Source organism: Ciona intestinalis, unplaced genomic scaffold (genome assembly GCF_000224145.3).
Source record: "Ciona intestinalis unplaced genomic scaffold, KH HT000182.2, whole genome shotgun sequence".
Classification (NCBI taxonomy): Eukaryota; Metazoa; Chordata; class Ascidiacea; order Phlebobranchia; family Cionidae; genus Ciona; species Ciona intestinalis.
The window spans coordinates 2,612-20,170 of record NW_004190504.2 but is presented as its reverse complement, the minus strand read 5'-3'; the positions used below and the strand labels follow the sequence as shown (position 1 = coordinate 20,170).

The 17,559-nt window shown below is 37.6% G+C and overlaps 3 protein-coding genes and 1 long non-coding RNA gene across 5 annotated transcripts in view; 2 read left to right on the top strand and 2 right to left on the bottom strand.

Moving 5' to 3' along the window:
• LOC100186122 (dynein heavy chain 1, axonemal-like) overlaps nt 1-4,863 on the top strand; it is a 25,192-nt gene extending 20,329 nt beyond the window's left edge. Inside the window, exons 19-24 of the mRNA XM_026839272.1 lie at nt 791-863; nt 1,528-1,658; nt 2,040-2,184; nt 2,704-2,910; nt 4,145-4,320; nt 4,572-4,863. Of these exons, the coding sequence (XP_026695073.1) occupies nt 791-863; nt 1,528-1,658; nt 2,040-2,184; nt 2,704-2,910; nt 4,145-4,320; nt 4,572-4,752 (913 nt within the window). The 3' untranslated portion in view covers nt 4,753-4,863. The remainder of the gene's footprint in view (nt 1-790; nt 864-1,527; nt 1,659-2,039; nt 2,185-2,703; nt 2,911-4,144; nt 4,321-4,571) is intronic.
• A 1,414-nt stretch (nt 4,864-6,277) lies between these two features.
• On the bottom strand, nt 6,278-7,747 carry LOC113475284 (kelch repeat-containing protein 2-like). Its single transcript, XM_026839270.1, has one exon. It carries the CDS (start codon nt 7,745-7,747, stop codon nt 6,278-6,280), a length of 1,470 nt encoding a protein of 489 aa, XP_026695071.1.
• A 1,582-nt stretch (nt 7,748-9,329) lies between these two features.
• Nucleotides 9,330-17,558, top strand: LOC100187014 (DEP domain-containing protein 7-like). Of its 2 annotated transcripts, XM_018816351.2 has the most exons (13): nt 9,330-9,476; nt 9,876-9,989; nt 10,176-10,771; nt 11,168-11,274; nt 11,636-12,166; nt 12,884-13,026; nt 13,770-13,883; nt 14,089-14,152; nt 14,873-14,981; nt 15,527-15,623; nt 16,029-16,171; nt 16,554-16,767; nt 17,183-17,558. In XM_018816351.2, exons 1-13 carry the CDS (start codon nt 9,443-9,445, stop codon nt 17,518-17,520), a joined length of 2,604 nt encoding a protein of 867 aa, XP_018671896.1. In that variant the 5' UTR covers nt 9,330-9,442; the 3' UTR covers nt 17,521-17,558. The 2 variants fall into 2 exon arrangements, with proteins under 2 accessions (XP_018671896.1, XP_018671897.1); XM_018816352.2 differs by lacking the exon at nt 11,636-12,166 and having other exon boundaries at nt 9,333-9,476.
• The window catches only part of LOC113475286, a 1,794-nt gene continuing 1,678 nt past the window's right edge, over nt 17,444-17,559 (bottom strand). The window contains exon 2 of the long non-coding RNA XR_003397035.1: nt 17,444-17,555. This is a non-coding gene — a long non-coding RNA (uncharacterized LOC113475286). The remainder of the gene's footprint in view (nt 17,556-17,559) is intronic.

The following is a 17,559-nucleotide window of genomic DNA, read 5'->3' as shown; positions in this document are numbered from 1 at the left end:
GCAGTGTGTGGATAAGCAGACATGACTTTTGGTTGGTTTGGTCATTTATATCTTCGTGGGTGGGAACTTGAGTGACTTATCCATGGTTGCCACTCTCATGCCCACAGTCAAATTGCTGAAGCTATTACAGTGTGTGGATAAGCAGACATGATTTTGGTTGGTTTGGTCATTTATATCCTCGTGGGTGGGAACTTGAGTGACTTATTCATGGTTGCCACTCCCATGCCCACAGTCGAGTTGCTGAAGCTATTACAGTGTGTGGATAAGCAGACATGACTTTTGGTTGGTTTGGTCATTTATATCCTTGTGGGTGGGAACTTGAGTGACTTATCCATGGTTGCCACTCCCATGCCCACAGTCGAGTTGCTGAAGCTATTGCAGTGTGTGAATAAGAAGACATGACTTTTGGTTGGTTTGGTCATTTATATCCTCATGGGTGGGAACTTGAGTGACTTATCCATGGTTGCCACTCCCATGCCCGCAGTCGAGTTGCTGAAGCTATTGCAGTGTGTGGATAAGCAGACATGACTTTTGGTTGGTTTGGTCATTTATATCCTTGTGGGTGGGAACTTGAGTGACTTATCCATGGTTGCCACTCCCATGCCCACAGATAAAAATGCAATATGACATTATCACTTTTATTATGACATCATCACTTTTATTATGACATCATCACCTATATTATGACATCACAGGGTTACATTCAATACATACGAAGCCTTCCAATCAACGACACTCCGGAAATATTCGGCATGCACGACAATGCAAATATCACGTTCGCACAAAACGAAAGTTTTTCGACGCTAAACGCGCTCATTCATCTCCAACCAAAGTCAACGTCCGCTGCCGGGTCGAGTGAAGAGGTAAGACATGTAGCTCGTGTGCGCTGCCGAGTTATTTATACCCCATGTGCACTGTCTAGAGGCTACATTATGCTATTCTATATGGGCTTTGTGGCTGGGCATGTCTGGGAAATGAGAATTAAGCCAAAGTTGCCCCATTAGCCCAAGGAATTACGTAGCACCCTGAGGTACTCAAGCATTTATTGAAAACCACACAAACAGACCTTATGGCTTTGTTTGTTTAGAATCTGATTTCTGCAAAGTCCTGAACAAAACAACAGATCTGTGTTTTAAATATTCATTGGACAAAGTTCATGTATTATTAATAACACACCTCATAACCACAGGGCAAAGGGGGCAATTAAAACATAACTGTATTGTTCCTACTTTTGTAAGTGCTTATCAAATATTAATCAACGTATATTTGTTTTTAGTGTTTATGTGTGAATTGTAAATATAGAATGTAAGGACATATGTGTGTTTTGGTATGATTGTAGTAATTAATTACTGTATTGTAGTATGTGTACCTGGTGTATATATTTATGTATATAAGTCACTGGTTGTGGCCATATTTAAAAAAATCATGTTATACCCTAACAGTAACACAATAAACATGAGGCGTATAAATACCCTCGACGGTGAACATGAGGTAGACATCACCACTTATAAACGTTTTGATTGACAGGCGGTGGAAGAAGTGACAAAATCGATCCTCGCAGAAGTTCCAAAACCGGTTCCGATTGATGAGATCATGGAAAAGTACCCGGTACTTTACGAGGAGTCCATGAATACCGTGTTAGTGCAGGAGGTTATCAGGTAACTATTGTTATGATGTTGCTGCTACCATTGTGGGCGTATGTGTCCTTGGGCAAGACACTTAACGGCAATTGTTCCAACCGGTGGTCACTAATAGGTTGTCCAAATTATCAGCCATATATAAAAACAGTCACCCACAAGTTACACACATGGTAACTGGTAAGTGGGCACGAGGCATAACACCTGTGTTATAATGACTGTTGTTGCCCCCATGCGAGGATAAATAAGTTACATACATTTAAGATTTGTCCTGATTTACTAAAGAGTGAAAAAAATACAAAGGGTAAAAAAACCTTCAATATTTTTATTTTAAAATATATAAGTGAGATTTATGGAAAAAAATAAGAACTACCTGTAATACCTCACCCCTCCCACCTACAGATATAACAGGTTGCTATCAGCCATTATTCAATCCTCACAAGATTTATTGAAAGCCATCAAAGGTTTGGTTGTGATGTCAGAACCACTTGAGAAAATGTTCAATAGTTTGTACATCAATGAAGTGCCTACTTTGTGGAGCAGTAAGGTAGGGTAGTGTTTGTTCATCTGGTACACTGTTGGGTGTTTATCTGGAACACTGTTGGGTGTTTATCTGGTACACTGTTTGGTGTTCATCTGGTACACTGTTGGGTGTTTATCTGGTATATAAATCACAACGAGTTACCATAATATAACAGCTGGTTCCCACATATAAATTTCTCAATATTTATCCTTATGTATATTAGTATATATGTGTGTTTGGATTCTGTTGCCTAAATCATATAGCGTACCTCGCTGCTGGTCCCTATCTCTACAGTATATACCTGTATACTTAAACTTTTGATATCACAAACCTGTTACTCCATTATTACACATCAATCTATATTTGTCTCTCAAATTTGGTAGCAAAGTTGAACAGTGGTTAAAACGAAAGGACAGGATAACGACTTGAACACAAAGCATTATAACAAAGTTATTTTCTTTATTACATAGATGCCCCCTTATACCAAGCATCATCTTTATTAAATGTTCATTATTACACAACCCAGCCCATTATCACCCACAGGCTTACCCCTCATTGAAACCCCTCGCCTCCTGGATCGAGGATCTTCTCGCACGAACAAAGTTCATCCAGCTATGGATCGACCAAGGCGTCCCGACGGTATTCTGGATATCAGGCTTCTTCTTCCCACAAGCCTTTCTTACGGGGACTTTACAAAACTACGCAAGGAAGGAAGTCATCTCTATCGACACAATCACATTTGATTTTAAGGTGGGGGGTTGTATTTTCTTGTTGATACCTTTAGGTTGTACCATTGTAAGCAGTAATATCAAAACGATTTAAAGGTTTTGGATTTTATCTCTTCAAATATGGTAGCGAATATTAAATTAATTTAAACCACGAAGAGAAGGGAATAGCGGCAAAACAACTGTTGTTAAAAAGTGCTAAGGGTGCGTGTGTAACTTTGTGGGTGATTGTTTTTATATATGGCTGATAATTTGGACAACCCATTAGTGACCACTGGGTTGGGAGTAATTATCGATAACTGTCTTGCTTAAAAACCCATAATAATAATAATAATAACTTTTATTTGTCTCTTCGATTCTGGTAGCGAAGATTTAAAAATATTTTAATCGAAAAAACAGGATATAGCGGCAAAACAACAGTTGTTAAAACACGCTTACGGTTAAAAACATATTTACATTTATTTGGAAGAAAATAAGTGTGGTCGCTACACCTAGCGGACATACGAGCCATTTATTTTAATTAAGTTAAAATTCTAATAGAAACAAAAGTGTGCGTAAAGACACATACCCAAAATTGTGGTAACTTTATTATTTTTCATATGTTTGAACAATTTGTTCAAGTTCAATCTCAAAGATAACAAAACCAAGTATGATGTAATAAACCAAACAATGAGGTTACTTCCTGTTTTATTTATGATGTCATACTTCATTGTTGGTCATAATTATGTACATAGCTTTGTCACAATGCAAACTATGAGATCATAATGGTAAACAACTGAAGTAGCAATTATGACATCATAAAAAATTCAATGACACACTTGTTTTATGAGAATTGCTGCAATAGTTGGAACTCTGTTATTAAAATCTCTATAAAACTTGGCAGCGAGCATGAGGTGTATAAACCACTATTCTGATAAAAGGGCAGGGCTCTGCTTTGTTTTAACAATATGATCTTTGCTATCTGATTTCAAGATATAAATAAAAAAATATAATATGGTATGCTGTGTTACATATATAGTAGGGTGGGGAAGACGGGACACCTTTAGCGCATAATATCCGATTATTCTGATCCCATTTTAAACAACTAACAATGGTCCATGGGAATCGTGAGAATATAGATTTATATTTCTTTGAATGTTCTTTGTTTATTGGCAAATGGGGCAAGATAATAAAATGAAACAGTGTCCCATCTTCCCCCACCCTACTATATTTGTAAACATTTAAATCCAGCCCAGGTGTAACCACGTGCATATACCCAGGTGCTGAAGGAACATTATGAAGATATAAAGCAGAGACCAGTGGATGGTTGCTACATACGTGGCTTGTATGTAGAAGGGGCAAGATGGGATTATAATACCGAGAAACTTGGAGAGTCGAGACCCAAAGAACTTTACACTGACATGGCAACTATGTGGTTGGTCCCTGCAGGAAACAGGTGTGATCTCGTTTCCTGCTTTGCGTACTTTATACTTGGTGTACTTTGGTTGGGTTGAAATCGTGTTATTACTCAACAATGAGCATGAGGTTCATAAATGAGCAATATGTCTGTTGTATAAAAACACACCTATGTTATAACTCAACAATAAACATGGGATGCTTTAAAGGGCATTCATGTTATAACTCAACAGTGAGCATAAACACCCACCCACTTAAACCATCATAACATTAACATCTTATACATCGCAGGTCGCCTCCCACGAGTGGCGTTTATAATTGTCCCATCTACAAAACGCTGACAAGAGCCGGCACCCTATCCACTACTGGCCATTCCACAAACTACGTTATATCTGTTGAGGTACCAACAGATAAGGAACAGAAGCATTGGGTGAAACGAGGGGTTGCTATGATTTGCGCACTGGATTATTAACATTGTTGTTTTGTACACTTAGTAGTTTTATTTTTATAGATTTCAGAATATTATTTTGTTTTAAGTTTGGCACGTTTTGACGTTAGATTTAAATAAATTTGGTTCAATTTCCACGAGTTTTATTTTGTTTCACATCTAAGTTTGGGTTTCGCGTTTGTGTTTGCAAAAGCACGAGTTTCTGGGTTCAAATCTCACTGTGGTAAGAACACTACGATGTTCATTTTCAGCACAATCTTATTCTACACAGTTTTAAGTTGACACTAGATTTTATTATTTAGTCTATCTAGCTATAAGAGGTAATGGGTCAACTTTGGCCTAAATCTCAAGTCCCATGGCGCGCCTCACTGTATTACCTCACCTATATAGAATAAACATTGCCTGATAAAATATGAAGCCTATATAAATGCAGTATGATCTGTCCATTAAAGACACACAATGTATACACAGAGCAAAACAAACAGCATTTCTTGGATAGTTAGTTTATTAAACAAACATAAAAGCAGTAAAGGATAATAAAGCATTAGAATGCAATATATAACAGGTTAAAACTGGTGAAGTTACATAAAGGCACAATATGTAGGATTGCATAAATTAATACGAGTGCAAACAGTAGATAGAATTAAGGGGTACCAGGTGTCAGTTGGTTTGTAAAAGTGCATTGAAAGGTGGAACATGTGATTGCATGCTGATGTTATGGGGGGGGGCTCGGATAAGTTATGACTTAAACATTGTGGGGTTTTTGTCATGAATCTGATGTAATATTGTACTGAGTTAATCTAATGCTTTCCAACCATTTTGTTGCTAATCTAAATATTACACATTAGTGAATTTCAGAGCATAAGCTGCCCAATCTTAACAGCTATTTTAAAAAGTTATTCCAAAGGCTTTGTGAAACAGTATAATAACAACAAAAGTTCTTTGGGTTGCGACCCATGGGTTGAGAAGCATTAAATAAATACTGGTGTAGTTTACGATGGCAAGTTATGTGGTAACAAGAAATATGAGGAAGTAACTTAAAATTATACTGGGTTGCAATATTTAGTATATAAATAAACTGCAGTGAAAGTAATGCATAAGTTGCATTAAGTTTACCCCGTATGTGTAATGTGTTATACAGTTGTTTCAAATATATCATAATCAAACTAAATAGGATGTCAAATAAAAAATTAAATGAATACAGTGTCCATTAGGTTTCCGCAATTGCTTTGGTGGAATTATAATCGTAACACCATGGGTGACATGGGTGCCAATTATTTAAACAGTGGGGACATAACATGCTTTAGCGCCCGAGTTTTACACTTATTTACCCTGTTGTTAAATGCTTATACACATACAACTTGATACAAGCAGAGCCAAAGTATATTGCATTCACCACATTATTTAATGAGGTTCCCTATGTTTGACCACTATGAGTGTAACTGCATTTAATAATGTCTCCCCAGATTTAACAAAATTTTAAACTGCCTATAAATACAGCATGCATGTAATCATAAGCATTGCAGTGGTTAACATATAATTTGTTTTATCAGAACTGGCATTGCCACATACTTACTGGTCGCTCAATATGTAAACTTGAATCAGCCAGCTTACCACCAACGAGCATAAACCAAACTTCTGACAGCGAGTCATTAGAAATATTATCCCGGTGCACATAGTTCACATCGTGCGCGTGGTGCACTCTGGGCACCTCGTGCACATATTCAACAGGCACATCCAAGCTTTTGTTCATAGTTTCCAAAATCTTTGCGTTCTCAATAAACGCAGACATAGAATCCGACCGAACTTTTTCATAAACTTTTTCATCCCCCAATTGATTTTTTTCGCTGTCGTTTTCAAATCCATCGTTGTTCATTCCTACTTTAGAGCGCTCAATAAACGAAGTCGTTTGAAATTTCCGATTATTTTGTTGATGCGGTTTCCATGTCACATCTTGCTTTGACATATTATATGAAAACTTATTAACATTGTCTGTTTGGTATAAGTATTTACGTGTCCATTCTACTGGGTCGTCCAGCGCTATCGGGTTGCTAAACATTAAACTTTCGTTCTTTTCTTCCAAAGTTTCAATCAAAGGATTTGACGAGGATTCAATTTTTGGAGATTTGTTTTGCGGCATCTTTGTATTCGATATAACAGGACTTGGAATTGGTTTTAAACTTTCTGTTACATTAACCACGCTCAGTGAATTAAATTCAATTTTATTTTCATTACAGTTTGTTTGGGTTTGATTGATCTCTGGTTGTTCTATTATGACATCATCAATAGCTTTGTTAGTTTGATCCCAAGTAGGTAACAACACAAGGCAGTGACTTGAACACGGTGACGGCCGAACTTTATTACGACTATGACAAATCTGCCAGTTCTGTGAGCCTTTCCATGCAAACTCATTCAAATCAACGCGCCATAGTTTACAGCAAGACTGCCCATCCTCCCTTGTCCCACCAAACGCCACCATCGTACCACCTACCAAGCTCACGGCATGGTTAAACAACTGATAAGGCAAACCTTTTGTCTTAATCTGGCTCCAAACTTCATCCAAGAAGCTCCAAGTCCAAACCTGAGTCTGGTTTCGGTCTGTTATCCCCATTAACCCCCCCGATACCCACATGGTGTTATCATACACCACAGCTGCGTGTTTGTACCTTCCAGCAGGACAAGGTTCAATCTTAGCTTTGTTTACAGTAGACCAAGTATCAGTTTTGAAGTCATACATCCACATTCCATTGTCTGGGCCTTTTAAATCTACATATCCCCCATAAATACACATTTGGTTTGAATAAACCACAGCTGTATGCTCCCTTCTACCACACGGGGCATTCACAGAATGAGCCTTCTTGCTCCAACTGCATAGCTTTGGGTTAAAAACCCACAGAGGGACCTCGGTTGCCGAAGCAAAACCCATCTCACCCCCAAACATAAACAATAACCCACGGTGCTCGCTGATCGAATGGCCCTCTAGTGGTGGCGGAACATCGCCGGATGCTTTGACTTCCATCCATACCCCGTTATCAATCTCGTACCTCCAGAAATCGTGTCTGGTCCCCTTTATGCCCCTACCCCCATACAAATATATGTGCCTGCCATATAAACATACAGTGTGTTGGCTTCTTTGCAGTGGACAAGGGCTTACTTGGGGTACGGGCTGCCAGGAGCAACTTCTTTCAAGCGGACAAACATCAGATGACAGTTCTGGGGCAAAACAACCACCTTTTTTAAATATTCTCATTCCCACTAGTAAATATATGTGGGGTGGACTGCTTAACTGGAGTCAAACTAACAGTTCAGGCTCGTCAAGCTGAAATGCAAAGAATTAACATGATGTATATTAATAAGCATATTAACCTTAAACGTAATATTTAAATATTATAGGTACAGCGGTAACCTATACAATCTAAGCGTATGTGTGCTCTGCGACTGACGGTTTGATAGTAAAGCTTAACTTTAAATAAAAAATGTGTTTTTAACCGTAACCGTGGTCAACCGAATGTCGTTTCGTTGCTATACTATGTCTTTTCACTTTTTCTATAAATACCTTTATTAAGATTTATATCGAACTGCACCTTTTACATTTATGACTTTGGTCAACGCCTAAACGATCCGCGTATTAAACTCACGGAAGTAAATGTACATGTACATGTATAGCGTAACCATGCGCACACGCTAGACACCACAACAAAATACGTAATGCCTTTTAAGCACTCACGCCTTTTCAATATGTCATATGATTGCCAGTTCTCCTTACACATTCTTTTCGTTTGTTGCACAGAAATAAAAAAGAATAGAAGGCGCATCTCTAATGTCGGCAAAAGACAGAGCACGATACACTGTCTCTCTTTCGCGGGTCGTTCCCGTTTACTATTGTAGTCAATGGAGTCGATGACGTTTTGTGTAGTTTTTCTTCGTTTTTTGACTTAATTTAAAGTTATTGTGTAAAAAAACTATTTTATAATATATATATATTTCTAAAAAATCGTTTGTTTGAAATTTTTAATTAATTTTTTTAAATAATTAAATTTCCTAAACAAGTGGAAAACTGTAAGCGTTAGCGTACTAAATAACTAAACTAGCCTAACAAACTTGAATAGTTGGTGTAGTTTTTAAAATAAACAGCTAAAACCTTCCAAAAATACTATGCGCCTATCTTTTACAATGGAGACGAATGGAAATGGGGACGGAGTTGGCGGTCACGTGAATAGAAAAAAGAATATATCACGGTTTTGAGCAGTTGCGCGTTCTACTCTTTTTTATTTCTGTGGTTTGTTGACACACGGCGGTCATTGGGCCGTGTCCCTATTTTAAAATGAACTGGAAAATTTTAGAGAATTTTTTAACAAATTTTTCTTTATCTTGTGTGTATCAATACGGACATGTGTGTGTTAATTTTATCTTCAATTAGAAGGTGAAATACTAAACTTGCCCGAGTGATAAAATGTCGTATCTGACACTTATCGCAGCTGGTGGTCTTAAGACCTCCCATAGATAAACGTCCTACGAATCTGCATGGTGTCAAATTGAACTGCAAATAAAGCAGAAAATAAAAAAATATTTCATTTAAATAGCTGCAATTCAAACTTTTGTTTACTTATGTTACAGTTGCTGTTACTTGAGCATAGAAATCCAATAAATTAGAACCAGTCTGTAAATTTGCCTGAGTCTATATTTGTAAATCAATCGAAGAAAAATATTAGAAATGGCGGCACGTTCAAATTATTCTCCGGCTACAGGTTTGTTTTTGCTGTAAAATCGCTTATTTTGAATTAAAACCGATAAAATTTTGTCGTGTGTTTATGTAGAAATGTGTTATTACAGGTTTATGACAGTTTTTTTTACGAAAAAATACGTGAGTTAGTGTTTAACTGATTCGTTTAATTACTCTTGTTTTATTATCCATGTTATTAATTTACTCTATCGTTATTCTTGAGGATGCTTGTATGTCTAGCAAAGTGTAGACAGAAAAGTGTGTTCTATTTTAATATGTTAAAAAAACTGTTTCGTTTGTGGTTTATATACAATAATAATAACAATATGTCTATGCATTATTACACTGGTGTGCCAGCAGCTAATTGCTCCGAGTAACTTTAATACAATTCAGTTACTAACTAATCGCCGCATATAAAACACAGGAGGACAATTTCGTGCAACGAAAGTTTGGAAAACTCTTATAGAACATCTACATGAGAACGCCAATGTTAAACGAAGACGTAATGTAAAGAAGTCGTACGATGAATGCTTCACAGGTGGTTGTTTTTGTATATGTGTTTTGTTTGCATTAGTTATATACTCCATATGATATCTCAGCCCGAATTTTAAAATCAATTTTTATTCCACTAATCCCTTGTATTTATTTTATTGACACACGCCATAGACCTTTAGATGCACCACAGCATTGTTGTTTAAATTTTTATTTAATTTTCTATTGAAAGGTTCGAATGCAGTCGATGTACTTTTCCGTTTTGTTCGTTTGCACCCCGAGCAATTCTCCAGCACTGGTTCTATCACGCGTGACAACATTATCCGACTGTGCCAAGCGTTTCTCGATAACAGCGTATTCGAGCCAGCGGGGGGCAGTAATGAGTCCAACAAACAAATCAAGTTTGACGACTCAACCACTTCCTTGTACCAATTCTCATCTTCGACGAATGAAATGAACTTAAAACCCCTCACGAACCGACAAGTGCTAAGAGAGATAGATGGAGACTTAAGAAACGGTTTAGACCATATTTCAATCTCTACCGAAAACACAAAAGGCAACACCCCACGTGGGAAGAACATCCTCATACCTACAAGGAAACATGGGACTTCACGATCACGATTCCCATCGTTTGGTGGATTGTCTGCACAGTCTTTCAAAGGAACCTTCATGACGGCAGCTACAATGCACAGCAGTGGTTCTGATGAAGAGAACGCAACAGACCAACGAGCAGGAAGGAAATTAAAACGCTCATCAAGTTTAGTTGGTGTGGTTGTGAAACGGTCGTCATCTGATTCTAATCTACGCCGAGGAGTTTCATCCGCCTCTGTGAGTTATTTAGTTCAACAAAAAAAACGTAAAATATCGCTGTGGCCGTGGAATTAATAAATATTTAAATTGAATGAATGAACGTAACTTATTTATTCTCGCAAAGGGGATTACAGTGGTTTCTCAAAAATTTTGTAAATGGTCAGCCATATTATGCTTAAAAAACAGTTACATATGTGTATTAAACCAAACACCTGTGGTATAACGGCCGTTGCCACGCTTTGCAAGGATAAATAAGTTACATATGTGTTAACTTGCGGGCACAAGGTGTATATGAAACAGAACACCCATGTTACAATGACTGTCTTTGCCCCACCTTGCGAGGATAAATAAGTTACATACACTCCTACTAAAATGTACATGCACTACCCATCTCATTAACCAATATATCCACAGTCCTCATCGGACACCGATCCCGATGGTAAAAAGAAATCGGACGATTTAAACAGAGGGGGAAAGTTAAGATTAAGCCAAAGATTGTCGTTCCGTAAAAAATCACTCAGGTTAGAAGAAAATATGTTTATTTTGTTTCAATATATTATGACGAAATATTATTTTGATGAAATATCACCAACAATTATGTTCCTTATATTTTATTGCCCCAGCATGGATTATATTCATTGTTTAATATAACACTGCATGCTCTGCTCTGGAGGTTTGTTTTCAAGGTGTCTTCTGCACTCTGTTATTATTTACACCTAAAACTTATCACTTTTGGTTAAAACTTCCCACTTTTTGTTAAAACTTTTCACAAAGTTTACTTTTTATATGCAACTAACATTAAACCAAGCATTAGTATGCACAACAGCAACAGTAATATATCTACATGCATGGCATGCCACACTAACCCACCCACCCACTCAGCTCAGAGCAGGAAACCAACATTAAACCTGTCAATCAAGAACAAGGGACGCCATTAAAGAAAAAGAAAGTTAAACCCCCAACCCCAGCAGTTGACCCCCGTCGTAAAAGTCTCGCCGTACGATGTGAGAAACCGACCCGATCGCTTCGTCGATTACTTTCCACCCCCTCCCTTCACCCTAAGAATAAAATGACATCACAAAGACCTCATTGTGACGAGCCAAAGAACCTCGACAGGATACCTCCGTTGCCGTTACATCACAGACGAGACACCAACAACAACAATGGTGGAAATTGTATAAAAACTCCCACTCATCGACACCTAAGGTGTGAACGAAACATGGAACAAACCCCACAAACTACAAGTTTCAAATCAAAAACATCAAATAAGATGAGAACCCCGTTCAAGGATGCCTCTTTAACACCATCTAATGGTATAAAGGAAACTCCTTCTAGATTAAAATCAACGAGAAGAAACTTAAGTTCATTATCAGGTTTGACGCTTCGTATGACAAGCAAACGAAAATCACTCGGGTAAGTTTTGATATCAATGTGGAGGAATTATTATCATTGGAGTATGGTTGTAGAAATATTAATATACATTGACGTAGATTCAGTTACCTGTTGCCTACCCTGATAATTTTGCAGGAGTTGCAGCAACTTAAATTTGCTATTTATCCTTAAAATATTATAGAAAATTACAATTTTTTTAGGATTTTTGAAAAAATACGAACCCTTAATTTTATAAATTTAAACCAGGAGTTACACATGTATATTAGGAATGTTTCAATGGTGATCTTCACTTATATTGGTGTGGGTGATATCTCATGCATGATGTTTATTCACTGCATGTTTGCATCAAGTATTTAATTATCATTTAACTTTCAGTTTAAGTTTTCTTTCAAAATTTAATCTTTTTTTTTTATTAGTTAATTTTATTTTTGGTTTATGTATTCCTGGTACCTTACTAGCTTAAATAAAGGTAACAAGTCCAAAAATTGTTGACGTTAACACTATTTGTGTGAACTACTTTCATGTTTTAATGAGTTGTTACTTTGCATATTGTTAAAACTCAATAATAAGTTTTGATAAAATGAAAGTTGGTAAAATATTAAAAAAGGAATATTTTTATTGAAAGATAATTTAACTGGCCTTGCTTAGACCCTTGTATGGCACCTACTGTCTTTATATTAAAGTTTAAAGTTCAGTGTTGCCATTTTAAAAGCTTCTCATACCATTCCTTATGATCAGACGTTCTGACGCTTCATCATCTCGCATCACTGGTTCTTGTGTGATTAAGAATCAATCGGTTGCCAACGGTAACGCAAAGGAAAGTGAGAAAGACAGCACGGGGGGTAAAACGAAGAATGTGGAACGAAAATTATCTCACCAAGGTGAATGGAGTGTAGGTGTATCTTTTTGGGGGGGGACTGGGACCACCCATATATTCCATATATATGAGTAATGCCAATTCTGGTCTAAATCCCAGGTCCCATGGCGTGCCTCACTGTAGGACCTCACCCATATAGAATAGAATGTGCATATACAATGTTGGGGTAATGGGCAACTCTGGTCTAAATCCCAGGTCCCATGGCGTGCCTCACTGTAGGACCTCACACATATAGAATAGAATGTGCATATACAATGTTGGGATAATGGGCCAACTCTGGTCTAAGTCATAGGTCCCATAACGTGCCTCACTGTAGGACCATTTATGTCTGGCTCGGCATGGTAGGATTTCATATGGAACTGCCTCGATTGGCGGTTAAATTTAAATTAGTTTCCTTTCCCGTCCCATTTAAACAGCAACATTCCCCAAGCCACTATAATTCTATTGAATGCATCAATGCAACATCCTGACCATTTAAACAACATCAATTTCCATTATAAACTGCCTCAATGGGCGGTTATAGTTGGCTTTCCCGTCCTGGTGAACTGTATAAATATTAACCTTCCGAAAACACTAGACACTATATCATTTCATTGAATTTGTCAATATAAATCAAATCACATAAACCCCCATGACAAAGTACCAGCAAGCCAGCTGCTTTCAAAGCACTATATTGAATGCATCAATGCAACACATTCATTCCAACATTAACCCCCAATAAAAACTAACATCAATTTCCTTGAATAGAAATCTTACACCTACGTCGTGAGTGTGTTCGTGTACGTTTGCTGCAAATTCTTGACCTACAGTTTGTTGATAGTTTGATTACCTCTCCAACTTTTGATAAGAAAACCGGTTGGGGTGAGTTGTAGTAAACCCACTGTATGACTTATGTATATGAATGCATGAGATTTTTAATTTTTTCATGTATACGGACAAAATGTTTTTTTTATGTATAGGAATACACAAAATTTTTCATGTTTCTCATGTATTCGGATAGGCAAAATTTTTCATTTTTCATGTATTTTTTACCCCAGATATTTAAATAATACTATCATTCCAACAGACCTGTTTGGTGGAGCTGGTTCACATGGTGTGCAATATAGTGAGGTAGTGGCAGCTTATAACAAGTAAGTGAATGGATGGTATGATCATGGGTGTGGTGGTTTCATGCTGGTGTTGTTACTTAAATTTTGAACAAGGGTGACATCTCATGTTTTTGAACCCCGTGGTAACTTGTAAGCGGGCGCGAGGTGTATGAAACAGAACACTCGTGTTATAACAACTGTCGTTTCCCTGCCATGCGAGGATAAATAAGTTACATATATGGTAACTTTAAGCAGGCACGAGGTGTATGAAACAGAACACTCGTGTTATAACGACTGTCGTTGCCCCACCATGTGAGGATAAATAAGTTACATACGAGGTGTATGAAACAGAACACTCGTGTTATAACGACTGGTGTTGCCCCACCATGTAAGGATAAATAAGTTAGATACATGGTAACTTGTAAGTGAGCACGAGGTGTATGAAACAGAACACCCGTGTTATACCGAATGTCGTTGCCCCACCATGTGAGGATAAATAAGTTACATACGTGGTAACTTGTAAGCGGGCACGAGGTGTATGGAACAGAACACCCATGTTAAGACTGTACACAGTATCCGGAATTCGTCCATTTTGTCTGTTTTGTTTGGATTTCGCTGCCGCATGCGGAACTCGGTAATGGGTTCGCATACGACTTTCCAAGCGAATTTGCACACCAGATACTGTGTACAGCCACCTTTATAACGACTTTGATTGCGTTGCGATGATAAATAAAAGTCATATTCACACATTCTCCCCCACAGTGAGGATAGTTGGATTTCATCAGCGTTATCCGTGTTGCAACATTTGCCAAACGGATACGAAATACTTTGTAAACATGCTCGTGACACGCCAGCAATGAAGAAAATTAAAGTAAGTTATGAGATTGCTTTCATAGGATTGTGTGTCAATTACTGCCTCCCCTGTGTTTAGAAGTCTGGCACCTATAAAGGTATAGAGGCTTATAGAGCAATGAAGACATATCTTTTTATATATTTATAAAGATATTGTAGTGGTTGCAGTATGTTGTATTTCGAGCGGTAAACTAAGAGGGCGAATGAACACGAGACGCGGTATTTATACTGAAGGTAAACGTGAGAAAAAGGCACTTGTGTACGCGTCGGCGCACACACACGTGGCGGGCCGCCACAATATAGTAATATGGGATAAGATGGGACACCTTTAGCACATAATATCAAATTATTCTGATCTTGTTTTAAACAATTAACAACGGTCTATGGAAGTCGTGAGGATACGGTTTTATAATTCTTTGAATGTTGTTTGTTTCCAAATAAATGAGACTAGGAAATAGAATAAAAAGGTGTCCCATCATCTTCAATGTGTGCGAGTTTTTGAATACATGCAATGCATATCTAGAAACTATATTGTGTTCTAAAACTTTTAAAAATTTATTTCAGTTATTTTTCTCGATATCCGATTATTACAAATCGCTGAGTCAACCACTTATTGATGAGTCGTACTCTGAAATCATTGAAGCGTTGATCACAATGTTAGGTGAGCTCATATTCATAAATATAAAAGTGTTTTAAAACGATTCTTGTGTAAAGAAATAATGGTGCTATGAAAACGTAACAAGACAAAAATCAAACCTGCATAAATAGCATTGTCAGTCTTATATTTTAATTTAATTTTGTTTTGTAAAATGATACATTTTTTGTATATTTTACAACCGTATTAAATGGCTTGTGGTCCAATCGCTGATAAAAGCTACCTTAGTGCATTTGATATAGCATTTACTTTGTGGGGCATGATAACGGTATTATGCAGTGGGTAGAATCTCACTTTTAACTTTGGAAAAAATCGCATATTTTTGGTTAGTGTTTACCTTAGTTGGGCACTAAGAACTTCCACAAGTATTTGACACTTCAACCACAATATTATAACCCCCACAACCTACAGAAACGAAACCGGTCCCTGATTGTTTGGAAGCGATCCAACTATTCTTCCATCTTCTTCCTGAACCTCGCTTGTTTGAACTTCGGGATTTATTTACTTTCCTTTATTACGTTGTGGCCAACTCTGATGTGTTGCTAACTCCCAAGGTGAGTTAGATGGATGTAATTTATTTACAACCGTCGTATAACACGGGTGTTCTGTTTCATACACCTCGTGCTCGCTTATGAGTTACCACTTTTGGACTTTGTGGGTGATTATTTTATGTATGGTTGATAATTTAGACAAACCATTAGTAACCACTGGGTTGGAGCAATTCCTGTTACGTGTCTTGCCCAAGGACACATACGCCCACAATGCCACCCACTACAACTAAACGCATTCTTTATCCGTTTTAAATTCTATGGCTGACAATTCAAGCATTTGCCGTTAAGTGTTTCACCCAAAGATACATACGCCTACTTAAAGGTCTTTATAACAAACATTTTTACCCAATTAACAAAATATTAATCACCCCACAACCCCCCCTAGTGTAACAACAAAGTCCTCGTCGTTCAAACTTTTGTTGCTCCCGTGCTCCACCGCGTGGACATCGTTCCCGATCGTCGAATCTCGGGTCTCTTCCTCTTCGTGATGGAACAGCGCCATCGAGCGTTCAGACTTCCAACCTCCGTTGCCTCGACGATGGAAAGAAAGAGAAAGTTGTTGGAAACTGGGGAAGTTGAGAGTCCTACGTGTGTTCCTGGTGCGTGGGGTCTATAGAATGTGTTATATAATACATATACAATATTGGTGTAATGATGTATAGTGAAGATTCCTCTGTGTGTTCCTGGTGCATGGAATGTGTTTAATTAATGCCCTGCCACAGGGCTTCATCGATATATAACAGTGAAGCGATCAATTTTCCAAATTAAATATCAATAGTATTCTATTTTTAGCCAATCTGCATAAAAATAGAAGTGTATGCACCATATAATATCTGCATAAATGCTGTTTTCAAAGTTTGCAATTTATTTTCAACCAATATAAACCGGCATATAATGTCTTCTTAGATAATTATAATTATAAGTCACCTCATACCAGTAAAGTCTTCCAGAATAAAAATATTATATTTTATATTTCAATAATAGCATTATATTCACCACATAATACCCACACAGATTCCGTATTCTGCCGTATGATCACCAGTAAGGAATACAACAGACAGCGAGTAGAGTTCACCCAACATCATATATCGGAACTTGCGCGAGCGCTTGCTACAAACCAATCAAATATTGCTCCAAAGAAAAAGAAAGAAATATTGAAGAAACTCCAGGCCACACATTCTTCTGCGTACGAGCGCTCTCGGGGCCCAATGCGCGTCCCCCATGTGCACCCCGTGTCACCTGAGCCCCCTCTACCCCCTAAACCGACCCCATCTGTTTTTCTACGCGCCCCGAGCTCGGACCCTCTTTCTCGACGAAGAAATAAAGCTCGTCGTAATCAAACTTATCTCTGATTCACTGTGAAAATATTTTACCTTCAAAATCTAACCTTT